This window comes from Agelaius phoeniceus, chromosome 4 (genome assembly GCF_051311805.1).
Source record: "Agelaius phoeniceus isolate bAgePho1 chromosome 4, bAgePho1.hap1, whole genome shotgun sequence".
NCBI lineage: Eukaryota > Metazoa > Chordata > Aves > Passeriformes > Icteridae > Agelaius > Agelaius phoeniceus.
In genome coordinates, this window is record NC_135268.1 from 65,354,317 (window position 1) to 65,369,573 (window position 15,257).

At 39.1% G+C, this 15,257-nt stretch overlaps 1 protein-coding gene across 7 annotated transcripts in view; it reads right to left on the reverse strand.

Annotated features, from left to right (window-relative positions):
* Positions 1-5,023: 5,023 nt before the first annotated feature.
* Positions 5,024-15,257, reverse strand: part of SH3BP2 (SH3 domain binding protein 2) — a 62,395-nt gene continuing 52,161 nt past the window's right edge. For 6 of the 7 annotated variants that reach the window (XM_077177789.1, XM_054632955.2, XM_077177787.1 and 3 more), the window contains 11 exons: positions 14,997-15,099; positions 13,237-13,354; positions 12,599-12,669; positions 12,147-12,235; positions 10,738-10,803; positions 9,693-10,191; positions 8,999-9,107; positions 8,605-8,660; positions 8,078-8,159; positions 7,762-7,821; positions 5,024-7,348 (listed from right to left, as the gene is read on the reverse strand). In XM_077177789.1, coding sequence (XP_077033904.1) covers positions 7,211-7,348; positions 7,762-7,821; positions 8,078-8,159; positions 8,605-8,660; positions 8,999-9,107; positions 9,693-10,191; positions 10,738-10,803; positions 12,147-12,235; positions 12,599-12,669; positions 13,237-13,354; positions 14,997-15,099 — 1,391 coding nt within the window. In that variant the 3' untranslated portion in view covers positions 5,024-7,210. The remainder of the gene's footprint in view (positions 7,349-7,761; positions 7,822-8,077; positions 8,160-8,604; positions 8,661-8,998; positions 9,108-9,692; positions 10,192-10,737; positions 10,804-12,146; positions 12,236-12,598; positions 12,670-13,236; positions 13,355-14,996; positions 15,100-15,257) is intronic. The other variant, XM_077177785.1, reaches the window with a different exon arrangement.

Here is a 15,257-nt window from a genome sequence, read left to right on the forward strand (position 1 = left end):
TCAGTGTGTGGCTGTAAGACCAGCAGTGGCAGGAAGGATGGGGATGTTGAGGGCAGCAGCAGTGCCCAGGGCTGGGGGAGAGCAGGGTAATTTCTTTCTCTGGCAGAGCTGGCTCAAAGTGCTTGTGTAACTGCAGGGTGCAGTGACAAGAGCAGCTTGAGCTGATCAAAGGATGCCTTTTGTCAGTTCCTGTTGGCTCTTGTGCTGCTGTTCCTTTACCTTTCTCTTCTGCTGTCCTACTTTGTGACCTGCCCAAGGGCACAGGTTCCTACTGTCCCCTTCCAGCTTTCCCCCTGCCCCTTGCATTATCTCCCATAATCATCAGGCCATTGTTTCACCTGGCTAATCTGAAGGAAAAACTGGGGGAGGGGGGGATGGGGGGTGTGTGCAGCTTTCTGCTGAATCAACCAACTCCCTCCACAGGCTGAGACTGTGACAGCTGATGCATGACTGTGTTTATCTTCCCTGTTCAGTTTCTGGCCTGCCCAGGTTCCTGACCTGCCTCTGCCCAGCTGCTGCAGGAAGGGCAGTGCTGGTGCTATGGCAAAGGCAGGGTTACATGGGCAGAAACTCAAGGCAGGGCTCATAAATACTGGCCCAGATTAAAGCTGTGTGCTCTGCTGCAGAAAAAAGACAAGACAATCTCAAAAAGCGCTTTTGCATTATTTAAGACATCAAGATCTTGTCTTTGTTAACTCTTACCAGCTGGGTTTGCAGCATTACAGCTACAATAAAAAGTGCAACATGAACTACACTGTGTTTTTCAGCCTGCAGTATTTGATTCCTTCAGGATTTGGGGCTGCTGGTGAGAGTTGTGGGAAAAAGACCAAGGCAAGCTTGTTGCCAGTAGGCTTCCACTTGCACATGTTCTGGAGAATGGTTACTGGCTTTCAAATAATAACTGTTCTCCTCAGCAGGCTCCAGCAGCAGCAGCACTGGACTCAATTTACATCAAAAGAGTCAATGTGAATGTATTCATTTACAAATTATTTTCAAGAGGCTTTACTAGATATCAGGAAAATAGTACTGTACAATTATTTTTATGCACCTGACCTCTTTACCTGGCATTAACACTTCTTGATGCACGGGTAGCTTCTAGCTACCTGAGAGAAGAACAGCACTAGGCTGATGTCCCACATCTGGCATTAGGACATTTAGCTTTTCCTTTGTATGGAGTGCACTTATTCCACTTATTCTTGAGTTCCAGGTCAGTTTTCTCACCTATAAACTGGGCCTGATAGTAAGGTAGCAGTAAGGTGGATCTTTCTCTCCTGACCTGCCAGAACTGTTCTGTCCTGACAGTCTGTTGACTGGGCAGGCCTTGTTGGCTACTGTCATCATCTGTCTTCATCTCACACAGACCTACTGCATTTCCTAGAACAAGTTCTGGATCCTCCAAATAAAGCAATGCCTGTATGTGAATTCTCTGTGGCTTTTCCCATGGGTCTTCAGAGTCTTAACAGCAAAACTTCCTTGTGCCAGCAAAGTAAAAACCAGTCCCTGGCCAGTCCTACCAGAGCTGGAGTGTTGGGAGGGTGTGTGGGGACAAACACAAGTTAGCTGAACAAAATACCCAAGAACAGCCCCGTGAGTGCTGCCTCTCTCACTGGCACCCAGGACTCTGCTGAAAGTGGGACAAGGGAGCTTACCCACATGCAGCATTACTACTGAAAAGCTCATGAGGGATTTGTCTTTGAAATGATTGCATTTAAATGCCTTTTTCAAACTTATGTAATGGGTTATCTTCATTTCAGCTGTGCACAACACCAGTAATATCCCATGGCTTATTTGTAATATTACTAAAGTTGGTCATTGTATGTAAGGTTATGTCTGAAGTACATTAATTCTTATTCTTCAGAGGGAGCTCTTTTTTGAATTTTACTCATTTAGGCAAGGAAGGAAAACTTTCCTAATGGACTGAAAATAGCATGTAGAAACAATTTAAATGTAGGTTCAATAGAAAGACACATGGACTGGTCTACTTTCATCTCTCTCCACAACCAAACAAAAACACATCTGAGGTTTGTTTGAGCTGGAAAAAAATAAAAATTAGGAGAACTGAAACAGCAGGTGGGCAAAAGGGCAGAGCAGCTGGAATAGGCTAAGTGTTGCCAAATTTTATACAATCTTAATCTGAGAGGCCACTTTGGGCTTTAAATTGGAAAAATATTGACTTTATGCTCAGGGGACATGGGAAAATTTTTATACATGATTGAGATAAAATGTAAATGATGTAAATGGAGCTGCGTGGTTCAGGCTGGCTAACAGCAATTGCAGTTAAACAGAACCAAAGATGCAATGATTGCTTTACACAAAGGAACTCCAGCAACCAACATTCTCTTTGAATGTTGCAATAGTCTTTGTGAAGGTTAGGGCTTGTTTTTCCAAAATGCTTTTCCAAGTAAAACCAATTAATTTAATTGCAACATGTATGACTTCCTGAATATCATCTGCCTTCTAGTTGTATGTTCTCTGCTAGCTGCTTCTACATGAATTCCAGTGTGACTAGAGCAGCTGAAGTCTGAAGTTGTTTTTAGCTGCTCTGTAATGACATCTTCATCCTTAATAGGAGGAGAAGGAAAAATGTCATTAAAAGAAGTTATAACTTTTGAACTAACTTTAGAACTACAAGCAGACTCAAGAGGGTAAAACAGTGAAAGGAAAAACATACCAGGGCAAGTTCAAACTAATAAGAAGGGCTGAGAAGCATAAGAAAAATATTTTAAGGTAGTTACTATTTTAATTATTATATACAGGAGAACATTAATTAATCTTGAGAGAAGCTTTGTAATATTAGAATATCAAATTTTTAATTCCCAAAACTCACACTTAATTTTTAAATGGCACATTTTCAGCAGTACTCCCATGGTCAGGGTGTAGCTGTCATTTTCTTGGAAAAATAAATCAGCATGAATGGTAGCACAGTGCAAATTAATGCAAATTAAAGCACAACATAATTAATGGAGCCTAAAACAGACAGCTTGTGAAGCCACAGCTGGAGCACCTTTCCATATTAGCCCTGTAATAAAATCCTTTAATACCTTTCCATGGGACAGACTCTCCTGTTTTCTGTGCTGCTCTGGTGGCCCTTTCACATCTCTGGCCTTCAGTACAGATGCAAAAGGCTGTCCAGGCCAGAATTCCAGTGCACATCAGCCAGTCCAAGAACCAGCTGTGCTGGGATAGTGCCCAGCAGGAGCTTGTGTGAAGTGGTTGTTCAAAGGCAGGGAAGATGGTAACTCAAAGGGTTAAATGCCTTTCCCTTGTTTTAGATATCCAGTGATCTAATCCTACAAATGGTTTTTATCACTGTCATTTCTGTACAAACCAACTCCAGGAGAGATATGTGAGTAAAACCACATTAGAAGTGATTCTTTGGTATCTCCAAGATTACACGCCCATGCCATCAGCCTGAGAGGCTGAATTACCCCTTCCTGGGAACTGGATACTGTAAGGAGGAAGGTACAAGTGAGGGATGGTAATGACCATCCTGGAATTACAATACAGGAATGGGAACCCTGAAGGAATAGATTTGGAGGTGGCTGTGCTCCAAGGCTTACTCCATACCTGAAGCCCACTGAACATAATCACTTCAGCCTATCCAGTTTTAAAGTGAGCTCTCCATCTAGGAGTTCTAGTAGTGTTTGGTATTTGATATTTTGGTACTTTAGTAAAAGGACTATAAGCTCTCCCATTTAGGGGTCTGTAATTGTGGCCATCTCAAGCACTCCCACTGTTAAGAAAAAAACCCCTCTTTGACTTCAAGGAGGTATTTCATAAGATGGAAACTATTGCAACATTTGCTTGCTGCTAGGTGAAGTATTTAATGTTCAGAACAGCTGTCTAATGTTTCAAGATGTGCATAAATTTAGGTGGTGCTCAGATGTCCACTATGTAAATTCTACCTCAATGTATATTTTAAGAATAAATTAATCCTTCTGTGTTTAAATTATCTCTTTGTTCTTTAGGTTAGAAGACATTCAGATGAGTAATTCTGCTAAACAATATTGTTACTTATTTGAGGCAAATAAGCCAGAAGAGTCTTAAGTTTCAAAGACCCAGCCTATTAAGTTTCTCCTTGAAGTTAGCTTTGATCTCTAGCTTCTATCTGAAGTCACTTAAGATTGATTTGTCCCAAATGACTTCCACACACACGCTCAGCTGCTGGATTCCTGTTGTGTGGATCCCTGTGTGGAACAGGCTGACCAGCAGATGTCCCCAAATTCTACATAATCACACTTTCAGCTCCTGAAATCTTCAGTGCCCTTTCACATATTCCAAAGGATGAAGCCACTTGAGGCCACAAATACTCTTGCTACTTATTCACCTTCTTGTGAAAACTGAAGTTCTGAGGTGGGGAAAGCTTGACTGCTGACACAAAGCACCTCTATTGTCATAGAAAAATTGTTTGGATATTGGTTCACTTGTTATGACATGCTGCCATTGATTGTCCCTTGTTTTATTTTCAAAAGCACTCTAATTTTTTTCCCCATAACAACAGTCCTCATCCAAACATGACCTGTAATACTTTTATCTGGAGGTTCAGTCCAGGAGGCAGGACTTTTTCCAAACTACGATTTTGACTTGATATTACAAAACTCATTAACTACATTCTTTATGCACATCAAATTCTGCTTTTACAATCCCCCACAAACTATTTTTGTTTTAAAGCTAAGGAGTTTGTAGGAGGTTGTAGACACAAAGGCTGCTTTGTGGTGAAGGAATGAGGAGAGGCAGACTTGTGAGAAATACAGGAGACATACTGAGCCACGCATTGTGGCTGTGTCCTTCCTCCCTACAAACACCAAAAACTCACCTGATTTGTTATAAAACAGACTAGACTAGTATGTAGGAGCAAGAGCAAGAAAGAGTCTAAATGATTGCAGATTTGTTTAAAACATGAAGATTTGCTTCTTAGGGGTACTGAAAATTAATTCCTCTAACTCCACTATTAGAACTCAGGTACAAACAAAAGCATCAGAACCCACCCCCATGAAATTAAAGACAACTGCACAAAATGAGGTGGAGTGGCATTGAAAGTTTATCCATTTCAGAAATCTATACATTTAGATACAAAAAGGAATTACACAAAAATTTACATATTTGCAACTCTTGTATTACACAGGTAAAGAGTGTGTTATGGTTTAAATGGATGTTTACAATTTAAAAATCTTCTGAGTATAAGTTGAGCAAACAATCCAATATCTGAATAGGGCCCCAAAGAGAGCATACTATAAATAACATTGTCATGACACAATGAAGTCAATTATTCTCAGACAGAGAAAATCTTACTCTGTAGACAGCTAGGTGTGAATATTGCAAGAAACTTGAACTTACTCTGATATACATAAAACTATTTGCCAAATCAGTTTTTTAAATGCTGTCTTGGCTGAGCCTTCTTTAGAGAGATCAATGTCAGGATGGTGCATCACAGGGACACTAATGTAAAATAAAAGGAATAAGACTTAAAAATATCCAACATTCAAGAGAATCTAAATTTTAAGTACTTCACATTCTGTACACACATAAGCCCTATTACGGTGGGAACAGAGATCAAAAGACTGATACTGTGTATGTCTGTGTCTCTGGAAAAAGATGGAGGCAGAATTTCCTGCCTCAATTCCTGTATATGATCCTTGTATTCCATCTGATTAGTAAGAAAAATTCCCTAGGGACTAAATCCTGGTTTATTGTTTTCATAAAAAGAAAACTATTATTCTGTAATAGTTTTGTTATGATTTTAAAGTTGTGACATCTAATGGTAACAGAATTAAAATGGCCATGTATAAACTTTTAAAGGAAAAAAAGTTTATGAATACAAATTCAGACTGATAAAAACTAGATACCTTCTCCTGTTTCAGGAGTGGCAGATTTTTTTTTACTATTATTACAAGTCTTGTAAACATTATTAGAGTCTGAGACCATTATGACACTTTCTGGATCAACAGAATTACTTAAGAGGCTATTAAAATTAATTTCTCCTCCATATTAAAATTCAGGAATAGAGTAATTTTAGCATAAATATCAAGCCCTTGGATTTAGGATACCAGTCCCAAAAATATTAGGGAACAAATGTTAAAAGCACCCTGGTAATGTCTATCACTGACAATAGATTAAAGAGGGATTTTTGTTTTGCATGCAACTACAAACTGAGTAGAAATTTTAATAATAAAAGAAGTCTTGGTAGCAGACTAGGGTAGTGTGTTTTGCCCTAGAACAGAAAAAATGCACCTGGCTGACAGCAAAGTGTGACCACAAAGATTTTTGGACTGATAGTAGCATCAAAATCATGGTTTCAGGTGGTTTTTTGTGCTTTCTTTTAAAGAAACTTTGACTATGGCAACGTGAGATCAAACTGCTAGTTGGAATTTGGAGCATTCAAATGGCTCCCTTCCCTTCCCCCAAAATCTGAAGTAGCCCTTTTCTCTTTTCCCTTTAAAAATACCAGTGGCAGGAACCCTTCCAGTTCAGAAGGTTCTGGAAGAACCTGGAATTACCTTCCAGATAATGGGGCTCCCATGAAAGCCAAATCAATATTGTCCCACACTTCTCTGAAGTGCATGTCATGAAGCAGTATGGGGGTGCCACACCCATATCAGCCAGATAGTACCTGATAGTGATTTCTGTACTCAGAAGGTACAAGGGTATAAGAGGTGGCTTAAAAAAAAGCCTCATTTCCTGATCATCTTTACCTATAGTAAATAAAATAATTCGCACAGAAATCTTCATTATGTACACATCAACTATACAAGTAATACAAAATATCTCAGTTGAGCACCAATGCTGACTTTAGGAGTAGTACCTCCAAGTCAGAGTATTAGTATTTCCTGTCACAAATAAATGCTGACATACTTTCAGAAGTGTCCATTTTCTAGATCAGCTGTGTTCAGATCACTTCTTTGTTCATGTTCATCTTCAACATTCCAAGAAGATTAGTGATAGCAGCAGTTTTATAAAAGGTGTGGGTATCCTGGACAGCTTTCACAGCACAATCAGTTCAGATCTTTGTAGAGGAAAAGACCATAAAATCCACTCATCTGGACTCTAAGGTTTTACCAGAAGTTCATTAAATGGAATTTACATGCCAATTTATGAGAGAATAATAAAAGGTGGACACAGACCCAGTTTGTGTGTGCAAACAGCGGGACGTCCAACAGGCAGGAGTCCTGTCCTCAGGGCAGCAGGGTGTCACTGAGCCATGGCTGTCCTGTCACCTTGGCTTGGAGTAACCATAAGGACACCTGAGAATCAGGCTGTCATGACTGGGTAAGACATGAGTGCTGTAGTATTCCACCAAACTTCCCATGTTCAAAAACAGGATGTCTGAGTCCAGGTAAAACTTGCCATCCTGTTGTAGAACAAAAACACATGTAAGCATTGACAGTAATGTTTCCAGCTAGGTGTCTAAAGGAAAAGGGGCCAGAACATCACCATCAGAACTAAGTTCCTTCAAATACACTATTCCTCTGCAAACTAGTCAGTCACACAAATAAGTCCAAATTAAACTCAGGAATTTAGTAGGATTTGACTGGGGCTGAAATTTATGATGACATATGACACAGCAACTAGAAAGCCCAGATCTGAGTACTTGAACTTTCATCCTAGATCAGATATTTGTAAATCAGCTGATTTTTACTGTCAGAGGTGGGAACTAATTTCGACTTGAACTTGTTAATTCTGATATTTACCTATATGCACCCCCCCTTTTAATACACGCTGACATATGTAATTTAAAGATGCAAATGTAGTGCAGCTACTGACCTTTTCAAAGATTCTGTAGTTTCTCACTTTTCCTGCAGGTTCATCCCATACAACTAATACCTTGAAAAAGAAAAATGCAATGTATTCAGTCTATGCTACCAAGCTCTTCTAAGTCAAGGTATTATTAAGGAATTACTTAAAATTCAGCCTAAAAAGTTTTTTTTACAATTATTGACACTATGATAGGGATTCTCTCATATTTGCTTGCTTTAAGAAAAGACCACATCTAAATTGCTAAGTACTTTAACATATATAAAATGCAGTATATCTCAATCAAGAAGTTTTTTGGGGGTTAGACTCAGCAATTTCAATTTACCTTTCCAGGCTTAGTAGATGAGTTCCTAATACAGTACAGTCCATTCTGTGGTTGTCCTTGTGGGCTACTAGCTTTAAATATCCTAAAAAGAATAAACAATGACATATATTACAATTATTCATGTACATGACATGTTATTAGCACTCAGATAAATCAAATACCTACAGTCTTAAAATTCTCAATACAAATAAATATCTGGTTTGGGTGTAATAATTCACAGTAGATCATAACTGAAAGAAAGTCACTGTTCTGCACCTCTGAACCAGCAGTGCAGCACAGATCATTTGGCTCTCTGGTCCATCCAGCATCCTGGCAAAACAGCCTCCTCTCCAGATGGAGCCTCACATTGCATTCTCATCTGTCCATTGATATATCAGCACTGAACTAACTTCTCCAGAAAGTGATTTGCATATTAAACATTTTAGTGCATGCTTTAAATACAAGTTATCAGAATTATCTTTGGACTACAGTCCAGTACAGGTTTTTGTACTGTACTTCCAAGGAACTATTTTAAAATCACATTTTACCTTTCAACTTCAAAGGATTCAGAGGTATTAAGAAATATTGAAACAGGCAGCCCAACCTGTAAAAAATATAAAGAAAATAAATCACCATTAAGTCAATGACAACTCAAAACCCTAGCAACTTGTTATGCAAATAAGCTACAGCCATAATCTAATATTATTAATGGTGATTTAATCTTTACTTTATGCTTCTTCCTCCTTTATATCCAATCTTAAACTCTGTAACTTATCAAGGCATTCACAAAAGCTCAAAAAGAAATTTAAAAAAATATTACAAAGCAATGTGTTTTTAGAAAACTACTCTTCTGCTGAAATAATGCCATTAAAATGTTCCCAAAGGTATACATAAGCAAGGGAAAAAATATTCTTTTAGAATGGATCATCTGCTTCATCTTACTTTTTCATAATCATCATCAGAGTCATCATCAGGTTGGCTTGGCTTGGAGGGTAGTGCTGGTTTTTCAAATGAAAAACTTCTAAAACTCTGTCCATCTGGTGGTGATCTCCTGGCAGAAACAGAATGAAAACTGAAGGATGTCTCATCAGGAAAGCAGAACAAATATACACAAAACACTCAAGGAATAGCAAAACTAGAACTGAAGTTTCAGTTTAGCCCCCAAATCATGGAATCCTAGAATGGTTTAGGGTGGAAAGGACCTTAAAGACCATTCTAACCTTCCTGCCATGGGCAGGGACACCTTCCACTAGACCAGGTTGATTGGAGCTCCATCCACCATGGCCCTTCCAGGGATGGGGCATCCACAGTTTGTGTGCCAATCTGTGCCAGTGCCTCACCACCCTCCCAGTAAATAATTTATTCCCAACACCTAATCTGAACCTACACCTCCCCTCTTTCAGGTTTAAAGACATTCCCCCTCTAGAGATGATTTAGTCTAAGCTCCTGCAGAGAGCAGGTCCAACCAGATCAGCTAGATTCACTGCAGATTTTCAAATAACAGGCAAAAAAAGCACAACACAGAGAGGGATGGTTCAGGGAAGAGACACAGATGTTGGTATGAACCTGAGTATGCCTAAACTTCTTAACTAATAAGTGATTGAAAAACAGCAGTGCATTGTGTTTTCATACTTACTGTAACTGGGGACCTAAAGATTTCTCTGTTCTGGGCTTGACTGCAGGGGGCTGGTGGCTTGGCACAGGTGGCTTCGGGAGCACTGGTGGCACAAACAGTCCAGGTTTACCATGTTCCCTTGGCACTTTGGGCTCTGCTAGCTTTTCAGCAAGCTGTGACAACTTGGGTTTATTGGCTGGCAGAGGAGGAGGAGTCCGTGGGGAAAGGTTTAAGGTTTTTAGCTTCTCACACGCTTCTGGAGGAGCAAGGACCGGGGCTGGAGGCGCAGGCTCTGGGGGCAGCGGGTGAGACTCTTTGCCACCTGCAGGCTTTTTGAACACAGGTAAAGGGGGCACAGGGGGTGGCTCCAGTTTGATTTCAGGTAAACTCCTCTTAGGGGGGGGTGGTGGTACTGGTGCACTCGGTTTGCCAGAGTAGGAATGTGCCCTTGCTTCAGAGTAGGGAGATTTCCTGACATGAGGAACGGGCGGAGGTGGGTACGCAGGGGGCAGCACCATATCTGCAGAAAGAAAAATAAAAAATGTGATACACTGAGGGGGAATACAGCATGTCATCAAATGAGACTGCTCAAATCAATTTTCTGTGTGATCTAAGATATCTCACTGGCATAGGGCCTGACAGTACTCAACAGGCTGGGTAAGCATTTAACTTTCAGCACAATTCTGAAAGTTCTAGGTAATAAACTCCTGCTATCTTTCTTCAGGCATGGCTTATGATGGCTTAGCAAAGACTTCTCACTTTGTATCTGTTTTTTCCTTAAAATCATTACTGCTGCTCCAGACTGATGACCAGATACAGGTCATCCCAGGCAGGAGGCTCCAACAAAACACCCCCTAAAGAAATTGCATGCTTTCTGTAAATGGTTACTGCTGTTATTACAAACTCCTGACCCTAAATACCTCTCAAGATTGGATACCTCTGCATTACTTCAGTTATTCTGCCAGCTGGAATAGTAATGACTAATACAAAATAATAACCTTGCATTCCACATGAATATTGCCTTCACTGGGGGCCTTTCATGGGAGGAATTGAAGAAATCACTTACCATCTTTCACTATGTCAGAAGTATCTGGCTGCAAATAAGACTCATCCTCTTCCTCCTGGTCGTAATCTGCAGATAAAAAAATCAGTGTGTCAGACTAATAAATACTCTTGGAACCTAGGAAACCTAAGAAAGAGTATCAAGTACTTAGGGCTCCTTAAAACAGATATTTTTCAGGTATTTTTTCTAAAAAGGTGAAAAAAATTAATAGTTTTGATCCACGTATCTGCTATCTAGGTGTTTCCTTAATTTTTCATGTCAATTTAAAAAGCCATCTCTTATAACAGAGGCAAATCAAGTACACTGCACATTAAATTTTTTTTCAACTTAAAAGTTAAAAAAAATTTTTTGGTGACACTTTCTAGTGTTCCAGCCTTCCTGAGAGGAACTCAAATCAGCTGCAGAGACACAACTACATGGATGCATTGACAAAAGCACTTGGAAAAAAAATAACACCCAGAATTTAACCCTACCACAGAAAAACTTAGGAATTTGCAATATGGAAGATTAAACAAGCTTAGTGATCTACAAAACAAATTTAATTATTTTGCCTTGGTCTGGCAACAACAACAACAACAAAAAAAAGCACCATGTGTGCTTTAACATGTGGTGCCATTAACAAATGGCTTAAGTGGTTTCAATGCTGCCTTTAACTGTAAATCAGAATAACCAAACCACAAAACATGTTACTTCTAGGCAGTAATTTCTCATCATTGATTATAAGAGGAGCCTGAAGGACAACAGGCAGAGGAATGCCCTAAAAAGGGTAAGCATATCTGATACAAATCAGTTATTCTAATTTTCCTAATTTAAACTCCTACCAGGCCTCTTATCATCATTCATCTTGCATACAAGCCTCCCCTCCCATAAAATGAGAAGGACTAAACTGCAACCCCACATGAAATGCTGATGAGCCTGTGCTGCTCTGCTTGCAGCAATGGAAACGGATTTCCTACAAGACCATTCCTGCAGAATAGTCAGGAATTTCCTTTCAGGAAATGAGAGGACTTGCTCCCATCAACATTGCCCTTGGAAATCTGAAAGGGCAGATGGGGAAAGGCCAAGAAAAGGATCCCTGCTGAACCTGAAGGCAAGGTTTCTCATGTTGGTTTTCACAAACATATTTCTTGACTAGGAGCTCAGTTGCTGAAATATGCTGTGAATGCCTACCTGACAGGCTTTCTGTCATGTCCTCACTTTTAAGTAACCTCCTTAAAGGATCTGAAATTCTTTAGTTTAGTTGTACCAACAGTTAATAGAACAGAACACCTGTTGCTGATTTAAAACTAGAGATACACCTTGTAAAAAACACCAGTTACAAATTGGATCAATTTACTTAAGCTACGGGAATAATTCCTGCAGAATTCAGAAGAAATAAAGAAGCCTTATTTAGCAGTGTCTGAATTTGTCACCTTCATTATCTGCTGAATGGTGGGAATACTTGATGTCAATGGGACGTTCTACTGAGCCATAGAAACTGTCTGCATCAGAACCTGAGTCACTGCAAGAGAAAAGACAGAGTTACTTCTGTTTAGCAGGACTGCAGCACTGGAACGGAATGCTGGAAAAGCAGAAGCAGTCTGTTCCTTTTTCCTAATTAACAGTCAGATATGTTGTTGTTGTCTTTTAAAAGATTTCCTTTCTTTTACACAAAGCTGATATTGAAAGTGCTCTTTGTTTAAAAATTTGGGTTTTTCTTCATGTTCTTTAAAGTATAAATTGGGAAGGGATTTTCCTCTTGGGTCTTACTGTGCCTGTTCTTATTTAACAGGAAGTTATTTGTAGGTGCAAAAAGCCTAAAACAGCACTGTAAAGAGCAAGTGCAAAAGGGATAAAAAAGCCAATAAAGAATAAGGGTTTATACCTAAATTCTGTTATTATTTCTTTCTTCTCATGGTAGTGGCCAATTTCCCTTCTCAAGGATAGCATCCAATTCTAAATAAAAATAAAAATACAACATTCAACACATCAGTTTTTAAATCATTAAATGCAGATGTATCTTGTCCTCTGTAAGATCAGAGTAACTGTGCAGGGAACATACATTGAAATAGTATTTATCCATTGCTTTTTTATTGAAAAGACCCAGCAGTCAAATGTTTTGACTATCTAAAATGCTGTAGGAACCTACTGAGGTATTAAATTTTAAGTTGCCAAATTTCAGGCTGTTATTCCTAAAGCCAGATATATATTCAGAGTATGTTTGCAGGTGAGAGATTTCACTGAACAGTTTTCAGAATTTATCAAAGTCTTACATATCATTACTTTTTCCTTGATGAAAAATAAATATGGAATATTTATGAAATATGGAGAAACCCATGCTATCTAGTATGTCACAGCCATTCCCTAAATTACAAGTTGAATTACCATTAAGTTAATAGTTAAAACTTCAGACATGATTTTCAGAGGAGCCCAAAGAACCAGGTATGCAAATTTCAGCTGCATTTCCAGTTCATTTAGATTTTAGGGAAGTCCAGGATTCTCTTTGCAAAAGAAGAAAGTTACCTTTCTTTCATCTTCAGAAGAAGCTGAAAAAAACCACGTCCTGTGCTTCTTGCTTATGTGAACTAACTTGAAAGGAAACACATTGCTTGATGTTGTCTCCTCAGCTGCCCGCATCACCCTGAGAAACAGAGCAACCAATACAGAAACACCTTCATCTACAGCTAATGCTGCTATACAAGGCATAAAGACTGACAGAAAGCAGTTTCATTGACCAGTTTTGCCTTGTGGAAAATATCCCCAAGCCCAGAAAACCACCACAGAAATCCCCATTTGTGCATTTGCAGTACTTCTCCATTGTTGTGGTAGAAGGGACGATGCAAAAGGAAGAGCACTTGTTAATTCACCAGCCAGACCTTTATAAACAGCTGCTTTGACCTGTTCAAGAGTTAATGAATCACACTCATTCATAAGCATCACACACTGCAAGAGGCACACAGGGTGCTTGTGGCCCTTATTTCAAGAAGTCACTATTTCAGAAGGGAAATCAAAACACATTTCCCATGAAAAAATGAAAAAACTAATAATAAAAGCAAACTTCATTTTTACATGTTTCCCTTATAAACACTTTCTTGCATATTTTTTATTAGTTTAAAGCAAGCATAACTTAACCACTTTCTTTTCTGTGTGTGTAAGGAATTTCTTCATTTGGGGCTCCTAGGGGGAAGAAAAATCTAAAAACCCCTTATGCAACTACTCAATCTAACAATGCCTTCAGATCAAATTCTTTTTCAAGAATGTTTCTCTGTGCCTTATACTAATCAAGACCTGGTCCCTATTCCAACCAAGGTCTCTACATGGCTGCTGGAATGAAGATACATAAAAAGGAATGAACAGTCTCTAGCATTTACAGATTCCATGGTATTGTTCACATTCATGTGGATAGCAGAAGCTGGTGTCATGACAAGATTACAGTGTGGGTTTCTTCTACAAATTAATCTTGAATTTTTAATTAGCTACAATGTTAACAAGTGCATTCCCTTAAAAACATGACATTGTCGTGCACTGTTAGAAAAGCTCTCATCATCTAAGAAAAGGCAATTCCTTGTTCCACAACTCTGAGAACATTATACAGTACAAGATATACAAATACCATAAAATTGCAGTGGTTAGGATTAACACAATGATAATTCTCTACATTCCCTCTTTCTCACTAAACCTTTCTTAGCATCAGTTCCAGCAGCAATTCCCTAAAGTTAGGCAGGACTTGTATTAGTAGGCCTTGTACTTCTGCTGCATTCAGATTCTGACAGTACTGGCTAACTTGAAAGCCACATATTTCAGTCTTCAACTTGCAAAGTAAATATTAAGATTAAAAATGTGTAGTGAAATGAATCAGATACTTTGCACATGCATTCTCGTATTTAGCACTCTGCAGTTGATACAGTTTCATCACTAACTACAGTTACTGAACTAGTAACTCCACAAATTTTCTCTTCCGATTCCTTTCTGGTCCCTACAGAACAAAGAAGGTCTGTCTGAAAGAATCTATCTGCATGTGCAGTCTGCATTAATCAGTAACAGGAGCAAGGCCATTGCCATTCAAACAGCTTTACTGGTTGAATTACAGAAAAAGGCTATCCACTCACCAAGCACAGCAAATGTATATACAATTTGAAAGGAATAAATTTCTTGGAATCTGAGATTAAGTCTTAACTCAAACAACAGATGTAGCTGTGTTTAACTTCATTAGAAATGAAACCCAGAGCCCTTAGCATTAGGTAAGAGGAGCTTGGGTGTTTAACAACTTCCTTGGCACTTACCTGTGGTAACCTTTCAAAGAAAATGCACCCTGGGGAGATGCAGATGTGCTGCTCTTGAAATAGTAAATACATCCCTCGTGGATAATCACAAATCTCAGTGGCCCTGAAAGAACAAAAAGCGATCAAAATATAAAACCAAGGGCAGCAGAACAACTAGAACCTCTTGGCATGTGTGGAACTACTGTTTAAGATCTTAGTAATCATATGAATCACTGTAAACGAGCACAAACAAGTTAAGTGACAGCTCACTGGTGATCAGTC